The sequence below is a fragment of the Beta vulgaris genome, chromosome 3 (genome assembly GCF_026745355.1).
Source record: "Beta vulgaris subsp. vulgaris cultivar EL10 chromosome 3, EL10.2, whole genome shotgun sequence".
In the NCBI taxonomy this organism is placed as follows: domain Eukaryota; kingdom Viridiplantae; phylum Streptophyta; class Magnoliopsida; order Caryophyllales; family Amaranthaceae; genus Beta; species Beta vulgaris.
Window position 1 is genome coordinate 32,484,343 of NC_079204.1, and position 23,177 is coordinate 32,507,519.

Sequence of the window (23,177 nt, forward strand, 5' to 3'; positions counted from 1 at the left end):
GTTGTGAGAGAGGAAATAAAACAAACCCTAACTGAGCATGCTTTTTATGTTGTAGCCTAAAAATCAACGGCTATAACTATGACACGTGGCTCCATCACAGCCCTACAAGTGGCACTCTCTTATTCTGGTAAAGTACATGGGTCATAAGCTTGTATGGACAAAAGTACACTTTTCTGAGGAAAAGAGGTACTAAAACCCTTCTTATGGCCCAAAATTGTACTTAGGCCCAGTAAAGGAAAAACACATTTTTGTGTAAAAGGGTGAGGTGTACTCTCCAATCAGCAATTGTCACGTGTCACAGCATTATTGCTTAGCCAATCAGATGCTCCCAAATTAGGGTGACATCAAGGTACTACAGTCATTTCAGACACTATAAATAGTCCTTGAAATCAAGGGAAAGGTATGTTTTTCAGAGGATAGTATTGTTATTCTGCCATAAATACTCTCTCTCTACTTTCTCTCTCTAAAAGTTCCTTCATATCCCTGATACCTGACTTAAGCTTTGGAGGGAGAAATACCACCCAAACCTCCAGGGTGGGCCCCTTTTTGCAGGTTTCAAGGCAGAGCTCAGGTTCGGGGTTCGAGTCCAGGCATTGTTGCACAAGTCTCCTAATTTAGAATCTACTGTTGGGGATTGTAGTATTGATTTACGAGTTTAACGCTACGTAACATTTGGCGCCGTCTGTGGGAGACGCAACAACTGATTGCCACTCATCCAATGTTTGTCAGGAATAGAAGCTTTGAGATACAAGTGGAAGATATGGTGGGAGATGAGAGGCCACCTAGAGTAAGAGACAGGCCCTCTGCTGCCGTTCGTCTCTCTAGTGGGAGCAGGGGCCTTGTCATCCAATAGAATCTTGACCGTCCGGTGACAGCTCGTCATCTGGAAACTGTCTTAAATGATTTCCAGGCTAGGATGGCCGCTGTAACACCCCTCTGGGGACCACGAGCAAACTAGTAGATATTGTCCTCTCTGGGCCCTAGCCCGCAAGATTTTGCGTTGGAGTGGGAACGACCCATCCAAAAGGCCTCTACTAGGTTGAGGTATCCACCTCTATATAAAGAAGGCTTTGTTCTCCTCAACTTCTGATGTGGGATGGCTTTTACTCCCTTTCCCCACCCCCCTTAAAGGGTGTCTGCGTCCTCGAAGGCACGACAGAACATCGAATCGAACCTGGCTCTGATACCACTTGTAACACCTCTCTGGGGACCACGAGCCCACTAGTAGATATTGTCCTCTCTGGGCCCTAACCCGAAAGGGAGTAAAAGCTATCCCACATCAGAAGTTGAGGAGAACAAAGCCTTCTTTATATAGAGGTGGATACCTCAACCTAGTAGAGGCCTTTTGGATGGGCCGTTCCCACTCCAAAGCAAAATCTTGCGGGCTAGGGCCCAGAGAGGACAATATCTACTAGTGGGATTGTGGTCCCCAGAGGGGTGTTACAAGTGGTATCAGAGGCTGGGACCAATTCGATGTCCTGTCGTGCCTTAGAGGACGCAGACACCCTTTAAGGGGGTGGGGGAATGGGAGTAAAAAAATCCATCCCGCATCGGAAGTTGAGGAGAACAAAGCCTTCTTTATATAGAGGTGGATACCTCAACCTAGTAGAGGCCTTTTGGGTGGGCCGTTCCCACTCCAAAGAAAAACCTTGCGGGCTAGGGCCCAGAGAGGACAATATCTACTAGTGGGCTCGTGGTCCCCAGAGGGGTATTACAGCCGCCGTCATGGAGGAGCAAATTAAAAGCAATATGTTATTTTTTCAGGTTAATCTAGGTCAGGCCGCTGTGGTGCCGCCTAGGGGGTAGTCCCAAGAAGGTCGTTCAGGGACAAGCCGACCTCTTCGACAGGAGATGACAAAGCCACTGTCTAAAGGAAAGCAGCCAACCGTCAGTGAACCAAGAAGGACGATGGACTGGAAGTTGGTAGTCCGTCCTGGAGATAACATTCCTCCTAGTGGTCAAAAGATGGAGACGGATGCTAGGGAGTACTTGGAAGCCAAGAGGGCAGCTGCTCTTGAGCGTTCGGCCTCAGGGTATACTCCTTACATGAAGGCTCCCCCATTAAGGATTCTGTCTAGAACCAAAGGAAGAAGTCAAGACCTTCGGCTATTCAGCCAAGGCCAGAAAAAACGATTTTACAACCTATGGTGTATAGGCGTCAAGCCTTAGCTAACACCTCCTCAAACCCAGTGCTGAAAGAATATCGCCGGGAGCACATACCCACTGAGGGACATGTTGGGACACTCAAGATTAACTGGACGACTCCCTTTCGGCCAGAATCATGGAGTCCCCCCCCATTCCCAAAAGTTAAGCTTCCGACGATAGAGCCTTTCGACGGCACTACAGATCCGGATGATCATTTATCAGCATACAAAAATCAAATGTATGTTCAGGCAGTTGATGATGCTACATGGTGCAAGAACTTTCCAGCTACGCTGAAAGGGGTAGCTCAAAAATGGTTTAACAATCTTTCACCTAACTCGGTGAATAATTTCACTATGCTTAGTATCTTGTTTACAAGCCATTTTGTAGCAAATCGGTAGGAGCAGAAGACCAACATGCATCTGGGCAAGGTCGTCCAAGGGCCCAAGGAAGCTCTAAGAAGCTATGTGAAGAGATTCAACCTGGAAGCATTGCAGATCCAAGATCTGAATGCGGGAGTGGCTTTTGACGCCTTCATCAGGGGTCTAAGACTAGGAAGTTTTAAGTTCGAGTTGGTAAAGAAGAAGATATCCACCCTAACTGAGGCCCTTGAGGAGGCCGAGGCATTTATCCATGCTACGGAAGTTTGTGCGGAAGCAAAACATTCAGAGACAAAGAAAATTGAAGAAACTATTCAGCCGAAGAAGAACATCCCCAAGAAAGCTGAAACTTGGGCGGTGACTTCAATGACAACTTCATCCAAACGAAGCAAAAGAACTGAGCCAGCGACATCAGCTGAGCCTATAAAGTTCATTAAGGATCAATACTCCATTCTCATGGAGATCAAAGATCAATACGAAATGAAGACGCCCTACAGAAACAGAGATAAAAGCAAGTACTTTCATTTCCACAAAGATTGTGGTCACGAGACAAACGAATGTAAGAATCTGAAAAGAGCTTTAGAAGAATTAGCTTGCAAGGGTAAGATGAATTCTTATCTACCTCAAACAAGTAGAAAATTCCAGAAGAAGGATAATCGACAAGGCAGAAGAAAGGATGACGAAAGCACTGACAAAGATGTAGTGCTAGTGATATCCGGAGGACTCGCAGTAGGGGGTCCTACCAATCGCGGCCACAAAAACTATTTACGGGAACTCAGTCAGGTAATCCTTTCCCTAAAATTGTGGTTAGCAAACTGGATCGCGGGAAGATAAGAACACCCCATGACGACCCATTGGTGGTAGAGATGAAAATAGCAAATCTCAGGGTAAGACGGATCTTGATTGATACAGGAAGTTCTACCGATATTATTAGTGCGGATTGTCTGGCATGATTGAAGTTTGACGAGAATAATCTGGTTCCAGTCAACCATCCCATCATTGGATTCGGAGGAGGAATCATTCATCCAATGGGAACTGTCACCTTACCCGTTAGGGTAGGGGACAAAGCAGCCTCCAGGACGCTCTTTGTTAAGTTATTGGTGGTACGAGATTTGACAGCTTATAATGTCATTCTCGGATGACCCACCTTGAACCACATCAAGGCTGTTATCTACCTCAAGTAAGTAGAAAATTCCAGAAGAAGGATAATCGACAAGGTAGAAGAAAGGAAGACGAAAGCACTGGCGAAGATGTGGTGCTAGTGATATCTGGAGGATTCGCAGCAGGGGGTCCTACCAATCGCGGCCACAAAAACTATTTACGGGAACTCAATTAGGTAATACTTTCCCTAAAATTATGGTTAGCGAACTGGATCGCAGGAAGATAAGAACACCCCATGACGATTCATCGGTGGTAGAGATGAAAATACCAAATCTCAGGGTAAGACGGATCTTGATTGATACAAGAAGTTCTACCGATATCATCAGTGCGGATTGTCTGGCATGATTGAAGTTTGACCCGCTAACAGCAAAGGAGCTGTCAACTTCCAACAACCAAGTTTCTTTTTCCTTTACCTCTTCTTCTTCTGTAACAACCCGATTCCCGAGCTACTAGCTAAACACACTTAAGATTCAATAATCTCAATCAACGCTTAAGAAACCTTGAATTAAATATTTACTCGCAGCGGAAACCATAAGGACAATCTACCTTGCCTCATTAGCACAAGTACTATGTGTGAGGTTACCCCAGGGGGTTTGCGCTTTGTCCTCCCAAAAAGCTTCCGGAGTGATAGTGTTTGATCTTAGTCATAAGCAAACCTACCCAACCATGTCATTGTTCTCTTGTTCCCGCCTTGAGAACTGGTGTGCATCTTACACGTGGCTACCTCTTTAATTAGGGGTACGAAGCGTGGGATAAATCTTTAGTGATGGACCCTTTTCAGCCTTAACCTAAACATGATGATAGTTGAACATAGAACCGGGCTTTAGGTTGAGAATGATGCATATTATTATTCTAGTTGTGCATATTTTGTGTCTGTGCCATAATTATTTCATATTAGCTATGTTTCGAGTCAAAAAGATCAAACGAATTTACGCGATGAGAACAAAGTGAAAATTTAGTCTACGCCAAACCTGCGCGTCGCACATCTTACAAGCAGTTGACGCGGAAGTCTCGCGCCCCGCGCAATTGTCAGTGTCCCGCGTATTTCTAAGTCTGCATGTTGCGCTGTTTCTTCCCGTACCTTGCATTTAACCTGCATTCAGTGCACCATTACTTTGGCCTTCCTCTATGCTGTCTATGACTATGTATTGTGCCATATGATATGTGTTTCGCCTAGCTTTACTTCTTGTCTTAATTGTTTGCCTTGGGGGGGGCTAATACCATTTTCGACCAAAATTTTGGATATTTAGTATTTGGTTTTTTTTTCTTTTCCTTTTACCACCCACCAATCCTTTTGCATTATGGAACGATCTCTATCTGTTATTTACACCATATCTCTTTCAAAATTTTATCCCATATTTATCAAACTATGTTTCCTATCGTTTTTCGAAAAACTATGTCATATTCTTTTTTAAAAATTATATCACCTTTCTTTTTCAAAAATTATTCTCCTATCGTTTTTCAAAAATTCATCCATTTTCTCTATCCCATCTTTTTATGCATATTATCCATTATTTGTGTACATCGTCTAGGAATCCTTTTAGTGTCCATCTTGTTGTAAAAGTCTCATCCGCCTATGAACTCTAACTGCCCTCATAGTCCGTCTAATCCAAATGTATGGATTCGTCCAGTTTCATTCCATTTATAGTTCTTCACCTCATATAACTCTATCCGTGTTAAGAGTTTTAACCCTGTCTAGGTTAACCCATCTAAGAAGTCTAGGGTCGTTAAATTCTTTCCTTTTTAGAAGTCTATAATCCATAGAAAGTCCAGCATGATAGGAGTCTAAAATGATTAGAATTTTGTTCATCTTAGGAGTCTAAATCCATTAAAAGTCTGTGCATCTTAGGAGTCTCGAATCAGTTAGAGTTTCGCCCATATTAGAGTCTAAATCCATCAAAATTTCATTCATTTTAGAAGTCTAGGTCCACTAGAGTTTCATGCATAATAGGAGTGTAACATCCCTGAAAGTTCGTCGAATCTAGAATTCTAACGTCATTAGAAGTCTATCAAGTTTATGATTCTGAAGTCATTAGAATTGCAGATCAATTAGGACAACATTCATACTAGAGTCCCTCTGTATTGCATAGTTCGTCGTTCATACACTTCATGCATAACTAGAGTAATTAAGCATTTAGAAGTCTCATTGCATCCATACTCTCCATTTCATCTCATGCAGTCCGCAGCTAGTAGTCCCTAACTATAAGCAATTTATATTCCCTCTATCGGGATATGTAGGCAACCTTTACAGGTTCGAACGCATAGATTGAGAGACATTGTTATTAGGTTTTTGTTGAATAATGTTGTTATCAAGCACCTTGAAGTTAAACTGTGGTGTACCATTACCCTAGTGATCGCGTGCTGAGAAAACCCATGATCGACATTAGTGAACACCGGGTGGAGATTGACTCAAATTGTTCACGTTAGCCATGTCTGCTTCACAAAAATGGGTGGTCCCCTCCTTCTAGATCCTAGATGTTCTGGTTGTAGAATAGTTGGCGGTCTTGAGAAGATCCTACCAAGAAGTGGAGTAGGTGTTCGCTAGTGAGTAGCTGCAAGGAAGCAAACCTAAACTACCCTCGGGGGGTGATGCGAGGATCCCTCCTCCAGCACTCAAGTCAATATTATATCTAACTAGGATTTACAAAAAGAAAGTAGAGAGAGAAAAAAAAGTATTACTGTTCCAAATGTACCTACATAATAGTATTGTTGGGCTATTTATAGAAGTAATATTCCTCTAATAGGATGCATAATCTTCGTACATGTGTATGGCTGTGATGTGCCACATAAGAAAAGATTCCCTTAATTTTGTCTTATTAGATAGCCGCCAACAGTGTTTTTCTTTGGTAATTAAGAATAAGATCAACTAAAGCAAACAATACACCTAAAGAAGGAGGCCCATTAAACTAGACAGGTCTAGTTAATTACATCTCCGCAATCCATCTCTTATCAGCTTCTTTAACTATCTTTCCTATAAGCTATACAATTCTATTCTTTACAATGAACTTGATATGCTTTACTTTGCTATATATAGTATTGACTACACTATCGCAGTATGATTTGTTCCTGTTCCATCAAATCATGTAAACTGTAGCAGCCATAGCAACCATGATCACATGCCTTCTGAATTTAGGCCCTTTATACCTACTGAGAATCCATCTACAAGCCCACGTTAAGCACCTGCCATTCCATCGAATCCCTAGCCAATTAACAATTTCCTTCATACATCTAGTACTGGACACACAACCAAAAAACAGGTGTTAAGTATCTTCAGCATGTTAAAGGTAGAGTAAGCACCTATTAGTGTCAACAAAGATTCATGTTCATCATCCTTGCACGAATTTTAAGTCTCTCCTTCACAGCCATCCAGGGGATAAATCTATGTTTGGGAAGAGTAAGCATGTTCCAAACACAATAGCTTCATTGTAAAGGAGTTGTTCTTTCACTAATTGCATTATAACACTGCTAGATGTTAAAAGTACTACAACTTAGCGACTGAGTGCCTATCAATTTGCCATTAAGCTTGTTCTTAGCTATGAAAATATATTTCCATGCCCAACTGTCTGTTGTAGGGGATTCATAGGTGTCCCATAAATCATCTTTAATATATATATATAATTCACCCATTTCACTCATAAATTATCTTTCTTTTGAGCCACACACCGAGCAAGCTTGTTAACAGCTACCATGCATATTCCAATTAAGGATGTTTCTAAAGCCCATCCCACCTGCATTTTTTTATTTGCATAAGTCCTCCCAGGCCACAACACTTGGTTTAATATCATTATAAGAAGCAGTCTAGAGGAAGCACCTACATATGCTATTGATCTCATTCAAAACTTTTTTAGGGAGAATGAGTAGTTGACCCCCAATAGACATGTATACAAGAAAATAAGTTTACGGCAACAAAAATATCCGTTGCCCAATGGCACAAAATCGTTGCACAAAGGTTTGGGCCAAGAGATTTTTGCGCGCCAATTTCGTCGTCTTAGGCTCGATGCCCATTGTATTTGGTGCATCAAAAATTCTAATTGTTGCACAAACCACATCTTGGACGTCGAGTTACATTCATCGCCCATAATGGTCATTTGTGCTACGAGCCCCATATCCGTTGCACATTTGTGGGGATAGTTGGGCAACGAGTTTCTTAAATTGTTGCCCATACTTGACTGACTTTTGGCAACTACTTAACTTTCGTCGCCAATATTACTGAACTTTGTGCAACAATTATTGGTTTTTGTCGCCCATTATATCTTGTAGTCTTACATGACATGATGTTTTGGGCAACACCAGTTTCGTCGCTCAAAATACTTTAGGCTACGAATTGTTCTACATATTTTTCAATCACGCGCTAAATTGAAATGACAATGTGCGAACCTTATCTTGTTGCCCAAATTGGTATGGACTACGAATTATTGTTATCGTGTAATCTATGAGCTTTTTCCCTATTCATATATATTAGATGAACCTATTAAAAACAAAAGTATGAGATAATAGAAGAAGTATACGTGGAATAACAAATTGTATATAATCGGAGTACAACAAAATAATCTTCAAATTTAACATTCGATGTAACTTGAATAATTCAAAGTAAATCTAAAAAAAATAAATTAGCAGTACCCATAATCTATGAAGGAATTAACAGAATCCAAGCCTTATCATAGCTTTGCTTTGCTAATTTCGGAAAATAGTCACGACCCATTGTTCCTGATAAAATAAAAAAATGTTATAATTAGATACCCATGTGACAAAGAAATGGGGGGGGGGGGATTAATGATCTTTTTACTCTTTTCCCGAAAAAAAATATAGGTGCACCAATATAACAAGTATTAACTACAATGGCAAAGATCTGGACGTAGAATCTAATGGATAAACATGATATAAGAGCGTAAGGAAATCTCTGCTCACATACCACAGCTCATCAAGACTCACACGAAATATTACAGTCAGCACAGTTACATATAGATGTCATTCATTCACTCAGCCCAGAGTCCTAATTTATGAAATTTCAAAACTGGTATCATGAAAGTATGGTTCAACACACATGTGACTTTGAAATGCACTATATTGACATTATGTTATACAAAAGCAAAACCCTCATGTTTCATACACTTTCATGCAAGCCGTCAAAATAAAGATGTCAGAAGTTGTGCAACTCCTTATAACTAGCCAAAAGTTACAAGGGCATGATAACCTTTACCAATCCAGTAAAAGTCAAGCTGTAACAATAAAACAATTGGTACAAATATCGAATGATGGAATCCTTACAAACTAACTACATGTCTAACATTGGTGAATCAGAGTGCTACATAGTGATATCTAATAGTCTACATTACCAAAGTAACAATTTGTCATAGAGCACGAATATAGAGCACGAATAATAGTCTACATTACCAAAGTAACAATCATGCCAAAGTAATGAAAAATTTCAAGTCTGACAAGAAGGGGATCCTTCTCCGACATCAGTAATTTAAAAGACAATATAATGCCATATTTTTCTGATGAAGTAACAATTTGTCATAGAGCACGAATACCACAACTAAATTGCATGAATTGATCAATATTAACTAAGAAATTACTTTAACTATCTATTCTTTAGGGGGGGGGGGGGCAGCAAGGGGGGGTCTGCAAGGGGTGGCGGACATTTAAAAATCTTTGGTCAATAACTGTTTGTCTGGCCGGAAGAAAAGGTAGACAATTGTAAGTAGTATAACCAACATGATGAGCCAATAATATAAACCTGCATTCACAAAAAGAAAAGATTAGAAGTCGTAACAATGTGCAATGACTTCTGAGACAAATATCTAAGGTAGAATTCTTTTTCCTTCTTTTCGTTATGATATGATAAATGTTCCTTGCTCCTTTGCTTCCGTCTCTAAGGACATGCAGAATCGCCACTTCATCACCATGAGTGGAATGATGTCCCTAAATGGATGGAATCTAAAGGAGAAACCCTTCTATTTTGGGTTCTTAAGGATTTAATTTCCTAAAACTAAAGCAAATTTCAATTAAGTTACTTTGTGGAATTGTCCAGACTACATTTTAGATTGTAAAACGGGCTATTGGATCAGGCAGATATTCGGAAATGTTCTAGGAGAATCAGATTAAAAAAAATCAAATAGGATTGTCCTTGCAGTCAAGTAAATCGATATTTGACAGGTTGCTAACACAGAGAAGTGAAACAGGACAACATTCTTTGGCAGTGACATTAAGCATGTAAAACCTGGAAGGCAAGGTGATGCTGAGACAGATGACCATTTTCACTTCTTTGTTTCTTTCAACCAAAAAAAAAGTGATATACTTTAAACTTTACATTGAACATAACTCTAATAAATAACCTTAACTATTGAAAGATGAACTTTTTTCAGCTCAGAGTGTTAGCAACAAGACGTGTAGTGCCTCGTGATTCCCAACTCTCATAAGTTCTTTGCCATTTAAGACTAAAGATTCAACATTCTTTTCCACATTACAAGAAACTATACTATTAATTATCAACAAACGTACATGCTAGAAGCAATCTGTCGATCCAATTTCTTACACAAAGCAGAAAACAAAACGGCATGTGGGACAAATCATAATCTGGTGCAATAATAAGAAAAATTCATATGATCAAGCGATTTACAAATATTAACAAGAAACTCCACACAAATCAATCGACTTCACACAAATCAATCAATTTCACAGAAAACAAACCATCCAAATCTAGTGCGATTTCAGGAAATCTTACCAGAACACCAGAAAAAAAAAACATCGCACAATAACCTCAGCGAGCATGAACTTGAAATTTTTTTTTTTACCAGAACACCAAAAAACTTCACACGAATCTTCAGCAAGCAAGAACTTGATATGATACCATGTTATAAGAAAATGGTAAATTGTCAAGCAAAACAGTTGTTTACCTTGAATTATTAATATGAATTCGCTAGCCTCTCACCGCTGATCTCCGGCAACCACCCACATCACCGCTTGCGTAATTTTAAAAAGTTAGGGCAGAGCATAAGAGGGTAATAATTGACCAACAATCAAAATTTCGATCATAATTAGAGAATTCATCAAAGAAACATCACCTGAGATCGTCGAGATGCTGAGAAACGTGAGTGAGGTGGTTGAGAATGTCGAGAAACCTGAGAAACGTGAGATATGTCAATTATCGTAGTTTGATTCATGAGAAAATTAATTGGCCATCATAATTGAACTTGTCATCTGAGAGACGTCGTGGATCTCGTCGAAAGTCACCAATTCACTAGTAAAAAAATCGAAGATGAGGGCACAACTGAACCACCGTGAACCGAAGAGAGTGAGTTGAGAGTTATGAGCACTTGAATGTGAGAGGAGGGATCGTGATTTTGGAATGATCGCGATTTTGTGGGAAATTTTCGGAGCGAGTTATTTTTCCGATATTTTTTATTTGGCATGGGCAACGAATCTTAAATTTGAACTGGCCCATTCACTAAATAAGGGCAACAAAATACATCGTTTTGTTGCCTAACAAAAGAATTGGGCAACCCAAACTTATTTCGTAGCCCAACTATGAATTTGGGCAACAACAAAAAGTTTAGTCGCCCCATAATGTACACTAGGGCAACAAAATCAACTCGTCGCCCTTGTTTTCGATTATGGGCCACGAAATTCAGTTTTGTTGCCCTTTTGTTTCAAATTTGTCGCCCAAAACCTATTTTCTTGTAGTATATGCTCATGAGCACACTATTCACCAATTGGCTTCGACCAACAAAAGAAAGGTTCCTTGAACTCCAAGCACGAATTCTACTCACCATTTTACTAATTATAGCTTGGCAGTCCCTATTCTTCAGCTTGAGTGTAGAGATGGTGACAACCAATATCTAAAAGGTAACATGCCAACAGAGAAGCCACTAACATCTGTAACCCATTGGATTTCATTATCCTGCATCCCAACATAGTAAACTTTTGACTTAATTTTATTAACTTCAAGACCATATGCATTAGAGAATAATCTGACCCCTTGAAGAAGAGTATATATATATATATATATAGACCTGAAGTCTCCATGGCGGAAAAACAATAGGTCATCTATAAATCACAAATGAGTCAACTTGAGATCTTTACACATGCTAAGAAATTCAAAACCCTCCTACTCACTCACAAATTAAAGCAAAGGATTCGATCCAAGTAATCCATATACAACGTGCAAATTAGGAGAGACATTGGGTCTCTTGCCTTAGACCCCTCTGAGCCCCAAAGAAGCCAGAAAGGGAGCCATTTATCATGACAAAAAACATAGGTGTAGTGATTCAAATCATTATCTTATCAACAAAGTCAACATGGAAACCCACACCAAGAAGCATTTATTTAACAAACTCCCAACTAACCGTATAATAGACCTTCCTAAGGTCCAATTTCATCATGCAACTGGCCCTAACAGGCTTCCTCTTGTACATTTTAACTAAATCTTACCAAATTAGAACATTTTGGAGGATGCTTCTCCCTCCAACAAAGGTCCCCTGGCTGATTGAAAGCACATTAGGCAAGATCAAATTGAGTTTTTCACTAATAATTTTACTAGTGATGCATTTGTATGAAATTGTGCAGCAAGCAATAGGTTGGAATTATGGCACATTCTCAGGACACTTCACCTTTGGTATCAAGGTTAGAGTGGCCACATTTATGACCTTTAGAAGCTCGTTGGCCGATTCTAAAGAAGTCAAGCACGTCATCAGTCATGTTAGGTCTAGTAACATCCCAATTAACAATGTTTAAAGAATTTACTGTTGAAACCATCTGCACTAGGAGCCTTCTTATCAGGTATGCCAAAAATGACCCTACTCACATCATCTCTTGTAAACTATTGTTTAATGATCTGCAAGTGATTCTCAATAAGCTTTTTTTTCCTTTTTCAAGGAAATTAGGAAATATAGGCTGAATCTAATCTTTGCAGGCAACCAGATTTTTATAGAAGTCTAGGAACACAACCTCTACATCTTCCATGTTATTCACAAAGGCACCAGTTGTGTTGGGAATAGCATGCAAATTTTTTTGTGCTCTTCGAGTCTTTATAGCCTGATAGCAAACCTTCGAGTTCTCATCACCACAACGAAGCCAATTAATCATTGTTTTTTTGAAGCATGGCATGTTGATTTTTTGAGCATACTTTAGAGCATTTTTAACCTCATTTTCCTTCACACCATACCCGGGCATCTCAAGGAACCTATGCATCATATTCCGAGCTTCATTTAAGTCATCCTTTATTTTAATAACAACAACTTCAACATCCCCAATTATCAAAAAGAAAAAAACTTCAACATCCCCAAATCACACTTTGTTCAACTCCCTCAAGGCTTCTTTAACAATTCTGAGTATCTGAACAACTCTATATGTGGCACATCCATGTACTTGAATATCTTAGGCTTGTCTCACAGTAGCAGCTATAGATTGGTGGTTGCACCACATATTATGGAACCTAAAATGTTTGTTTTGGTTTACCTCAGGATACGCACAAAGGAGAACTGGTGTGTGATCATAGTTACCCTTAAGTAAGAATGATGATTCTTCCATTTCAAACTTATCAACCCATTCTTGGTTGGCTAAGACTCTGTCAATCCTTGAAAAGATCCTGGAACTTCCTTCCTGTTTCTTATTCCAGGTAAAATGCCTTCCTGAAGCTTTCATATCTACTAGAACATAATAGATCAAACACTCTCTCATTGGAGCCACCTTAGCAACTCTAACAACAGAGCCTATTCTATCTACCACCGCAATAAGGGCATTAAAGTCCTCCATTAACACCCAAGGACTCCTGTTCACATGTACAACAATATTTCTCATTCCACTCCAAAGCTCCATTCTACTACTTGGATCATTAAATCCATAAATAAAGATACATTCAAAGCCTTCACTATTTCTAGGCTTGACATGACAGTCAACATATTGACTGTTAACATGTACTATAGCAATAGTAAAATCTATAGGCCACCAACCTATAATGATTCTACCATTATTATGACAACTATTATTGTGGGTAAAACACCAACCAGGGCACATGTTAAGGTAAACTAAGCCTAGATTTAGAGTTTTAACCCTAGTTTCTAAGAGACTAAACAACTTAATATTGTGAGATGTAATGAAATTTCTTACCTTATATTGCTTTGTACTGCTATTTATGCCCCTTACATTCCATATCAAGATACTATCCATTAAGATGTGTGAGATTTACCCCCGCCCTTCATTCAGTTATCAACTTGACTCTGCTTCATTAGATTTTGTTTGATGTATACCACCAGTAGCATCCTCTGCCACCTTTGTAGCTTGAATTCCATCATTCTCCCCACTAGAACCAGCTTCCTCAAAGCTCGGTTCCTTCACATCATCACATAGTAGTGCTAGAAAAGGGTTATGCACATGAACCTCAACTTGAGTGGGTTCTATCACCTTTTTTTGAGCTCCTATCATAGTGAACCCCTCGCAGTCCTTTTGAATTTCCTTATTCTACACCCACAATTTGCTCCCTTCCTACTTCCTACAATTGTCAAATTCATGGCCAAATCTAGAGCACTTTCCCACACTGGATTGGTCGCTATTCATACTCCATTGGCTGTTCAACAATCGCACCATGCATGCTCATTATAGAAGCTAATCTCTTTCTTAAGTGCTACTTCCATCATCACTCTAGCAAAACTTAAAAGCTCCTTATTCTTAGTTGTAGTGTCCATTTTAACAACACTTCCAACTTGCCCTGCAACTTTAAGCAGGCTTTTTTCCCCCAATATTTGGATGCGAGGACACGTAACTTTATCCTAGTAAGAACCAATTACACATTCGTTTTATCAATCGCCTTATCTGGATCCCAAAGCTTGGTGATCAATGCCATTTGATCAAAGAAGTGGAAACCCTCATGTGTTACAGTTAAACAAGCTTCCATTGTTGTGAAGTGAACAGTGACAATGCCTTTACCCATCCCAACAATTTTATTAATCCCATGTTTACCTCACACCCTCCTAGAGTACCCCTCCATGAGTGAAAATGGTGGGTCAGCCCCAAGCACATAACAAACAGTTACGAAAGACCAATATTCAACCTCCTCCTGAATATCATCCTAATCAATTGTAACAATAGCAGAAGGTGAGTTTGTATTTACCAGATTGGATTGGTTAGTCCCCTCATTCTTCATTCGCTCACCCCGCGAATGACGCGAAGCACTAGCCTGCTTGGAACCATATTGTATGGCATTGAGCCAAATTATTCTATAACAACTTTTTTTCATCGGGTGTTGGATTTGATCTTCCAATGTTGCTCAAAAACCACAATCGTCGCTTCTTCAAGCTCATTCTCTTCATTATTTTCTCGCTCTTTAATTAGGCTCGAAATCTTCACCGGAGACGACGAAGGACCCTTTGCTTTCCTCTTGCCTTTTTGAGCAATCTTCTTCACTCCCCACCCTCTTGCCATGGCATCGGTGCAAGCTAAGGAAATTACCCTTAACGTGCGCCAAAAGGTTAGATAAAGAAGAGTAGGTACTATTTTTCCTCTCTGCCGCCAACAATGTTGAACTAATCTCAAGCGTTGTTATGATAGTCTTTTGGTTGCGTCCTTGTACAGTGTTCACATACACTATCATAGGTCTGCCAACATACTTGGGTTGTACCCATATAATTTCCTTTTGATTGGTGTCTACTACAGTAACTACAACCATTACACATACTTAGGGGACCAACAAAAGCACTTATTTTGATTTCCTTTTCTCTCTATTTTCAAACACATCTAGACATCAATAAACTAAATATAGATGAAAAAAATTAGAATTTTTAAATATTTGTTCAATTTTTGAATGTAATAATAGCATAAAAAAAGAGAGTTTCATCTACTTTATTTATTACTATGGAACAATTTCTTTCGGCTCTCATTATTTATGTTATTGCTTTACTTAATTTGTTTGGCGAGTTGTTTGACTATAAGTTCTTTAATGTGTTTGGTAATGAACTATTAGTGTTGGGTATTTAATACAGTTGTTTACTTTCTGGTTATTCACCCAATATTTTGAGTACATGCATGGTATACAGGGTGTTGGGCGAATTCTATAATAAATTTTTGAAATGAGCAATATTTTCTTATTTCTAATTACTTATTTATAATCATTTTACTCATTTCTTTCCCCCACTTTTTTTGTGGAAGGAAGGAACAAACTACTATTAATTAGAAATAAGGTTCATTACATGCCTTTGGTGGGCATTAAGGTTTTCTACCGGTCTGATAAACTGAACTAAAACACTTAGTTTTTCATCCACATATATATATTATTACATTTTGGGAGAAGGTTGCTCAAAATACATAGATTGATAATGCAAAAAAAAAAGAAGTTTTGGGGTCCATCAATGATGGACATATTTCCATATTTGAAATCAATTTTGCAGCTTCAGCAAACACTTATGGTCATTTGAGAAAATGAGCGAAAACGTTTGCTCATTTGGGTAAAAGTGTTTGCTTATTTTCTCAAACAAGTGGAACTTTATCCCATCTGAGAATGATTGCTTAGAATTTTGCTCGTTGGAGAATTTCAGATGAGTAAAATAGTTTTGGATATAACATGAGCATTATACACTCGAGTTTACTATAAATTTCCTTCAATAATTTGAACACGTAATTTAAGGAAACCGCTCAAAAAAAATTACCAATCACCTTGTTTTTCTCATAATGGGGTTGTCCTAGTTATAACATTGGCATTACAAGTTGACAAGAAATACTATATTGGTACCTTTCTTGACGCTACTTTGACTATTAATATCTTTAATTATTAATTTGAAAAACTTATAAAAAGTTGATATTTTTAAAATACAATTTGAGACTAATCCAACAATATATTTTATATTAGCTTCAAGATCAGGTGAAAGTTAATATGTGAATAGTGCAAAATTTGTAATGTTGCATGTATCTAGAAACATATGTAGTATAATTATATAACAATAATTGTGTCTAACCATTTAAGGACCCAATGAAACATACGGCAGTCTTAATTAGAATGATCTAGGGGGAAGGCAGTTCAAATAGCTAAACCCAAAACTATTTTAAAAGTGCTAAAGTTTATTTTAATAATCAAAAATCGTATTTTGAAGCCCAATTAATTATTCATGATAATTTATTGTATTTTGAGTCCAATTCATTGGAAAAGCCCAATTAATTGTTTAATAATAATTAATTATTTTACTTAAATATAAATTTTTTCGGAGATATTTTTGATAATTAAAATCGGATTTTATCCCGTGAAATTATATTTATGGATTAGAAGGATAAAAGAAAATCTTTTAAAACGCGTTTTAAAAAAATGTTGTCAAAGCGTGTCATGCATCACAAGGCGGTGCGTCTGGCGCACCATGTGTGCCAAGCGTACAGGTCCAACTGTGTCAGGTGTACCAATCTACAACTAACACGTGGCTTTGTGCATCACATAAAGACGTAGATGTTGTCTTTCATACCCAAGCAACGGTATAATCCTGCCTAGGGTCCTTGATATTCATTATTATTTGTTTATTTTACGATGTAGATGTTTAATATAAAAACGTCCCTTAATACATTTTAAACTTTTTCTTTTTATTCATTTTACATATACATGCATGTTACATGATTGTCCTGTTTATACTTTCATCATGATATGTTATTATTGCTAAACAAGACCTAAAAAACTGTTCTAATATTAATTATATAATTTGGACAACCTGTTATGTTTCCTGTAATTTTAATTGCCTAATAACATGCATAGCACTAAAAATAGTCTTTTTATGTGTTTTATGAATCAACTTAGACTAATATTTTTAGGGTGTATGAAAATATTATGTGATTATACTTTTGCATTAAACTTGACATGAATCAATATATAGTAGAGGCTAGCAATGGGTGAACGTGGTTCATTATGAACATGTTCAATTCGTACCCTCACCCTGAACTCAGTTATTGGTTCATTAAACATTAATAGAGTCATGACATGAAGATCTACATTGGATAAATCCCTAAGTTGTCCCGATGATTTTCTTATATCCATTTAGTTTTGTCTTCCTTTAAAATGCTTGTTAGCGACTTCAAAACGTTTTGAATAAAACGTTTACAATGAGATAGTTAAATACGCGCTCACAACGTGTAAGTGAAATAAAAACACGCCTATAATACCACATATGTTCCTAGATGATAATGTGTGAAATAAGTAAAGTTGGTTAACTACTCCCTCTGTTTTTTAAAGTTCAACTCGGTTAGTATAAATACACACTTTAAGGAAAATTCGAGACAAAGTATAAAAAGTGGGTCAACTTGATTTCTTTAACTTTAATAATGAGGAGAGAGCGTGTGAGTTTATTATATTATAACTGAGATAAAGAGCATGGAAGAGAAATCGTTGGGCAAAGAATAATTAAATTATTGTATATCTTTTACCAAATGAGGAAAAAAAACAAGTTGAGTACAACTTTACAAAAATAACTGGAAAAAAAGTGGGTAAAACTTTTAAAAGAAAATGTAGTTATCTCTATTATATAAGGGAAGGGGGGAGGAAGATGGTGTCCTCTCATAAAAAGTCTAATATACCCTTAATGAAATTAAATTGTCATATAAATTTTTTCTTCTTCCTACTTAACATATATTGAACTAGTTAATAATGGAATTGAATATGAAATTTCAATTAAATATATAATTAAGGAGAACGATTTTTTCTTATTACCTATGTGAAAAAAATTTATTCAAAAATTAAATTGATAATATAACTTAATTAGCAGGATTAGAAGAAAAAAATTAAAACTTGAATTTCATATTAATAATTATACTCATAATATTTTAAATCCTAAATGTTGATTATTCTCCAGTAATCCCTATTATATAAATCAAACTCTTTCCGACGATTGAACCTGATACATAAATTCTTCCACTTTATCTGAGTACAGACTTTCTTCTAATGTATATATTTCTTTCTCTCGATAATATATTTGAATGATGATGAACAAATAACTAATAAAACCAATGAAATATTAATTTAAGAAAAAAAAGTAAAAAATTAACATTAATTATAAATGTATTTTAGAATCAAATTTTTTATAATACTAATGAGAAACTAATTGAGAAAAACAAACAACATTAATATAACATGCACTGCATGCAAAACTAGTATTATCAAGAATGTAGCGGTACTAACTGTCTTAAATGGAAAATGCATAAGAGTCCAATATGAACAGTTGAACACTCTACTATGCTAAAAGTTTACTGGATAGAATCATATCATATTGGGTTAGGTGACTTAGGTCACCTGAATATCATGATCCTTGAGCTGTGCCATGTCTGGCCACTTTAATATATTTTATACATTATACAAAAGTAACACAAACTTATAATTTTTGTTCAACACAATCGACACACGACAATTTGAAGCCACAAATCTTGACAAATCAGCACCTGAAAATGACATGAAAGTGTAATAATTGTTTAAGTAGTTTACTGGTCTCGGATTTTTGTCCATGCTGGTCAATACACCCCTACTTCTTTGTTCACCTAGTACGTGCCCAAACTAATGCATAGTTTGAAGCCCAAAAACTACTTTAAATTTTGGCATATATATAACGAAAACCAAGTTATTATGAGCATATATTCAATTAAGAAATTTTGGCAGCATAAATGGGTCCAGGAAGGATTGCAACCACTTTAGTTATTATGTTGGTACCAATATTTTGGGCAGTGGTGTGCGCGCAACCAAGTTGCCCCGGTGCGTTAACGTCCTTAACTCCTTGCTTGAGCTTTAGCACAGGAAATTCATCTACACCATCTTCTTCTTGTTGCTTGGAGCTCGCGAATATGCTTCAGACTGCGCCCGTGTGTCTTTGTAACATGCTTAACGGTGTTGGTGCAGAAGCACTTGGTGTTTTCCTTAATCGGACTCTAGCTCGTGCTCTTCCTAGTTCGTGTCATATGCAAACTCCACCTCTTAGTCAATGCGATGGTAAGAACAACTACTAGTACTAGCTAATTATAAGTGACAAACTTCTACTTGAGGGCTTCCATCAAATTCTTCTTGTTCATGAATCTATACATGTGTAATGCTAAGCTCTTTGTATTTTTTTTTTTGTTGTTTATTGTTGCTATTTCGCAATTTTGAATGCAAAAACTGTATCTATTTACATATTCTTACATGATTTTTCTTTTACTTCCAACCTTTTGAATTTACGCTTGTCAATATACACCTTTAATCAATAATATCTCTAATTATATACTTGTGAAAATTATAAAAAAGTTGAAATCTTGTAAATAATTTTTGTGATAAGTACAACTACAACGCCTTGCTTGCATGCTAAAATTTGTATCATATGTTATTTACAAATTTCTAGCCAAAGTAAGTATATGAATTGTGCTAAATTCAAAATGTTACAAGTTAAAATAAAAAGGAGGGCTTACATCTAAATACGCATTGGTGAAAATTTTATACTCGAATTTGCATAACTTTGATCAGACAAAGATATTTCAACCATAAATGAAAAACAAAAATGGAGTTGTTTGACTCTGATCAACTTGAGATATTCCAGACATGAAAAACAAAAATGGAGACTTGATGATTTCAAAATTATTTGAGCTAGCTAGTATTTATAGAATACTATTAAGCTGAATGTTTGTCTTAATCATTGATAGATTAAATTATCTAAAGTTACTATACCTAGCAACTTCATATAACACCTTCGGGACGATTTTTAGACATAAAAGTATTATTCAAAATTCTTTTCTTCCTTTACTCTTTCCACAATTAGATGATGATTAACACGTCAAAAATATAAAAAATCCATGATGATTAAGACATATCCTGTTGTCTATAGTTAGGGTTGTATCACTTTGATTGGGTGAAACGAGTTTTGATATGAAGATGTTCTGCACCAGAAAGTTCCTAATCTATACCGTTACATCTTTGCAGGGCTGGGCTCTCCGACTACTGCTGATGGTGCATACTCTAAAGGAACCATACTAAACATTCCATTGCTACTTGCTACCTTCACATTTATAGTAGCTTCATCGCTCCTTTTTTAGGTTTCATAAAAGTGATCATTTATTATTAATGTGTACGTTTTTCTAGATAATCAAATTGTGCTTTGATTATAATATTCTTTCAATATATCATATGTTTCGCTTGCTGTATCATATATAGAAAAGTTTTTCTTTCCACTAAATTTGGTAAAAGTAATAAGAAATTACGAAGTAGGAAGTACTCACATGTGCAAAACTTAAACTATTTGGTATGAGTAATATGGATTTCCACTAAACTAATAATATCAGATTGACCGGCGATGGAACCTCATTAGAATATTCCATCGAAAGATATTATTGTCGATTTAAAAGATTACCTATAATTAAGAAAATCTTTGTTCATATCAATATATAGATTTACTATCCATTTCGATCATATACAAAAAAAAATAATGCCCTAACGGCCTAACACATTAATTAGATACATACTTCTAGTACAATAACAACTAGAAACAGAGCCTAGCCTAATAGAATAAAAAAAAAAGTAAAGCATCATCATCAAGGTAATACTACCTTCGTTTTTTTTTAATATATTCACTTTACTTTAGGGAAAAACAAACAAAAAAGTACAAAAATATGAAAGAGAAACTAAAAAATTGGAGAGAAATACTACAAAAGGTGGCCAGAGAGAGAAACTAAAAAGTGTATTAAAATATTAAAGACTAGATGAGACATGTTAACAATAATAGAAAAACCAACGGTGTGTAAATAAAAAAAAACCAAAAATAAATGTGTGTACATTAAAAAGCGATGGAAGGAGTATGTATTTATAGTTCTAAACTACTATTTATTCTAATAACTGAAATAGGAAGTAAATCATTTATTTGGATCTAAATAATATCTTCTTGATTATAGGTTTCTACACATTGAAAAATTGACCCAAACTTGAATCAGCTGAGTCAAGATCCGATTCGATGACTCAAAATTCAACACAAAACCAAAAATTGAGCGTACAAAACCGAAACTAACCCACAATTATCTTGATCTAATATACTTCGTCCTTTTAGAAATAATTGAACAATTTGTATAGTGTTTACTATTCACATCTTGCACTTTGATTGTCTTTGGTGATTTATATTTTAGGAAAAACATAGTCAACATGAGATCTTGTTAGATTCGTCTCAATGTATGTTATTGTAATATCAACTTTTTATAATTTTTACTTATTGATAATAAGAAATATTAATGTTTGAAATAATGCATTGGCAAACGTGAAAATATAAAATGGTGGTGCAACTATTTCTAAACAGAAAAAGTATATAGCTTTTCATAGAAAATAATTAGGATAATTGTTTTTGAAACAAGTATCATATGTAATCATGCATTAGACTACTAAAAAATTGAAGAGTTCGTATTGTGTCGGACTAGTCCGACACAATGTTCTCGTCGGACCACTTCAGTTAGAAGCACTTGTGCTTCAGTTAGACGCACTTGAGTTTCAGTTGGCCTTTATTTTTTTTCAGGTAGTCTTCATTTTTTTCAGTTGGTTTCAATTTTTTTTCAGTTAGTCTTCATTTTTTTTCAGGTAGTCTTCAAATTTTTTTCAGTTAGTCTTAATTTTTTTTCAGTTAGTCTTTTTTTTTTCAGTTAGTCCTAAATTTTTTCCAGTTAGTCTTCATTTTTTTCAGTTAGTCTAAATGAAATTAAGTTACCTCTAAATGAAAGTAAGTCAGGTCTAAATGAAAGTAAGTCAGTTCTAAATGAAAGTAACTTACCTCTAAATGAAAGTAAGTTACCTCTAAATGAAAGTAACTTACCTGTAAATATTTCTGAAAAAAGGCTTTATGTACAGTATACTATACTCCATACTCATGTCCTTTCCCACGAACTTTCTCTCTCCTCCTTCAAACTTCCAATTTCATCCTTCAATTTTCCGCCATGGAAGATCGCTTCGAAGACGAAGAAACTGACTTACTCTCTTTCACTCCTTCCTTACCTCGAACTCCCAAAATCTTCGACAGATTCGACTCATCTTTACTAACCAACTTCTAATGACAGTATGACATACTAAGTCCCGCATTTATACATCCGAATCAAGGATGTGTGCAACAACATGTAGCTTTTGCTGAAAGTTGAGAAGGTGTTTTTAGTGGTTGTGGATTTGAGGAAAGTCGAGGTAGTGGTGTTGTGAAACAACGGCGAGCAAATTCATGTTGGTGTTTCGAAATCAACGGCGAGACCCCGCCATGTTGAGTTGGACTCAGCCAGTCTGACGGAAACTATTGGGTCAGACGGTCTGACCCAATAGTTTCACAAAATTGAATTGTAACAAAATCGAATGGACCCGAACAATTAAAATAAGACTCGTTTTCATCTGATTTGAGATTACCTAAAACCTTGACTCACAAATTGAACCGGCCTAAATAGTATAATCAAGCCAAAATTGGGGCCCAAATCGATCCAAAACCAACTCAAAGTAAAACTAACCCGAAATGGCAAGGTCAAAAGACACAATTGTGAGGTCTACCCGCTTCACGCTCTCTC

General features: G+C 36.7%; 1 protein-coding gene across 1 annotated transcript; it reads left to right on the forward strand.

Annotated features, from left to right (window-relative positions):
- The first annotated feature begins 19,214 nt into the window (after positions 1-19,214).
- LOC104908116 (non-specific lipid transfer protein GPI-anchored 15) lies at positions 19,215-20,807 on the forward strand. Its single transcript, XM_010697196.4, has 2 exons — positions 19,215-19,623; positions 20,584-20,807. Exons 1-2 carry the CDS (start codon positions 19,302-19,304, stop codon positions 20,694-20,696), a joined length of 435 nt encoding a protein of 144 aa, XP_010695498.1. The 5' UTR covers positions 19,215-19,301; the 3' UTR covers positions 20,697-20,807.
- Positions 20,808-23,177: the final 2,370 nt, after the last annotated feature.

Coding starts and splice junctions, on each gene's coding strand:
- LOC104908116 (XM_010697196.4), top strand. CDS start 19,302: ATGGGTCCAGGAAGGATTGCAACCACTTTAGTTATTATGTTGGTACCA. Junction 19,624..20,583: donor ACCTCTTAGTCAATGCGATG/GTAAGAACAACT, acceptor ACATCTTTGCAG/GGCTGGGCTCTCCGACTACT.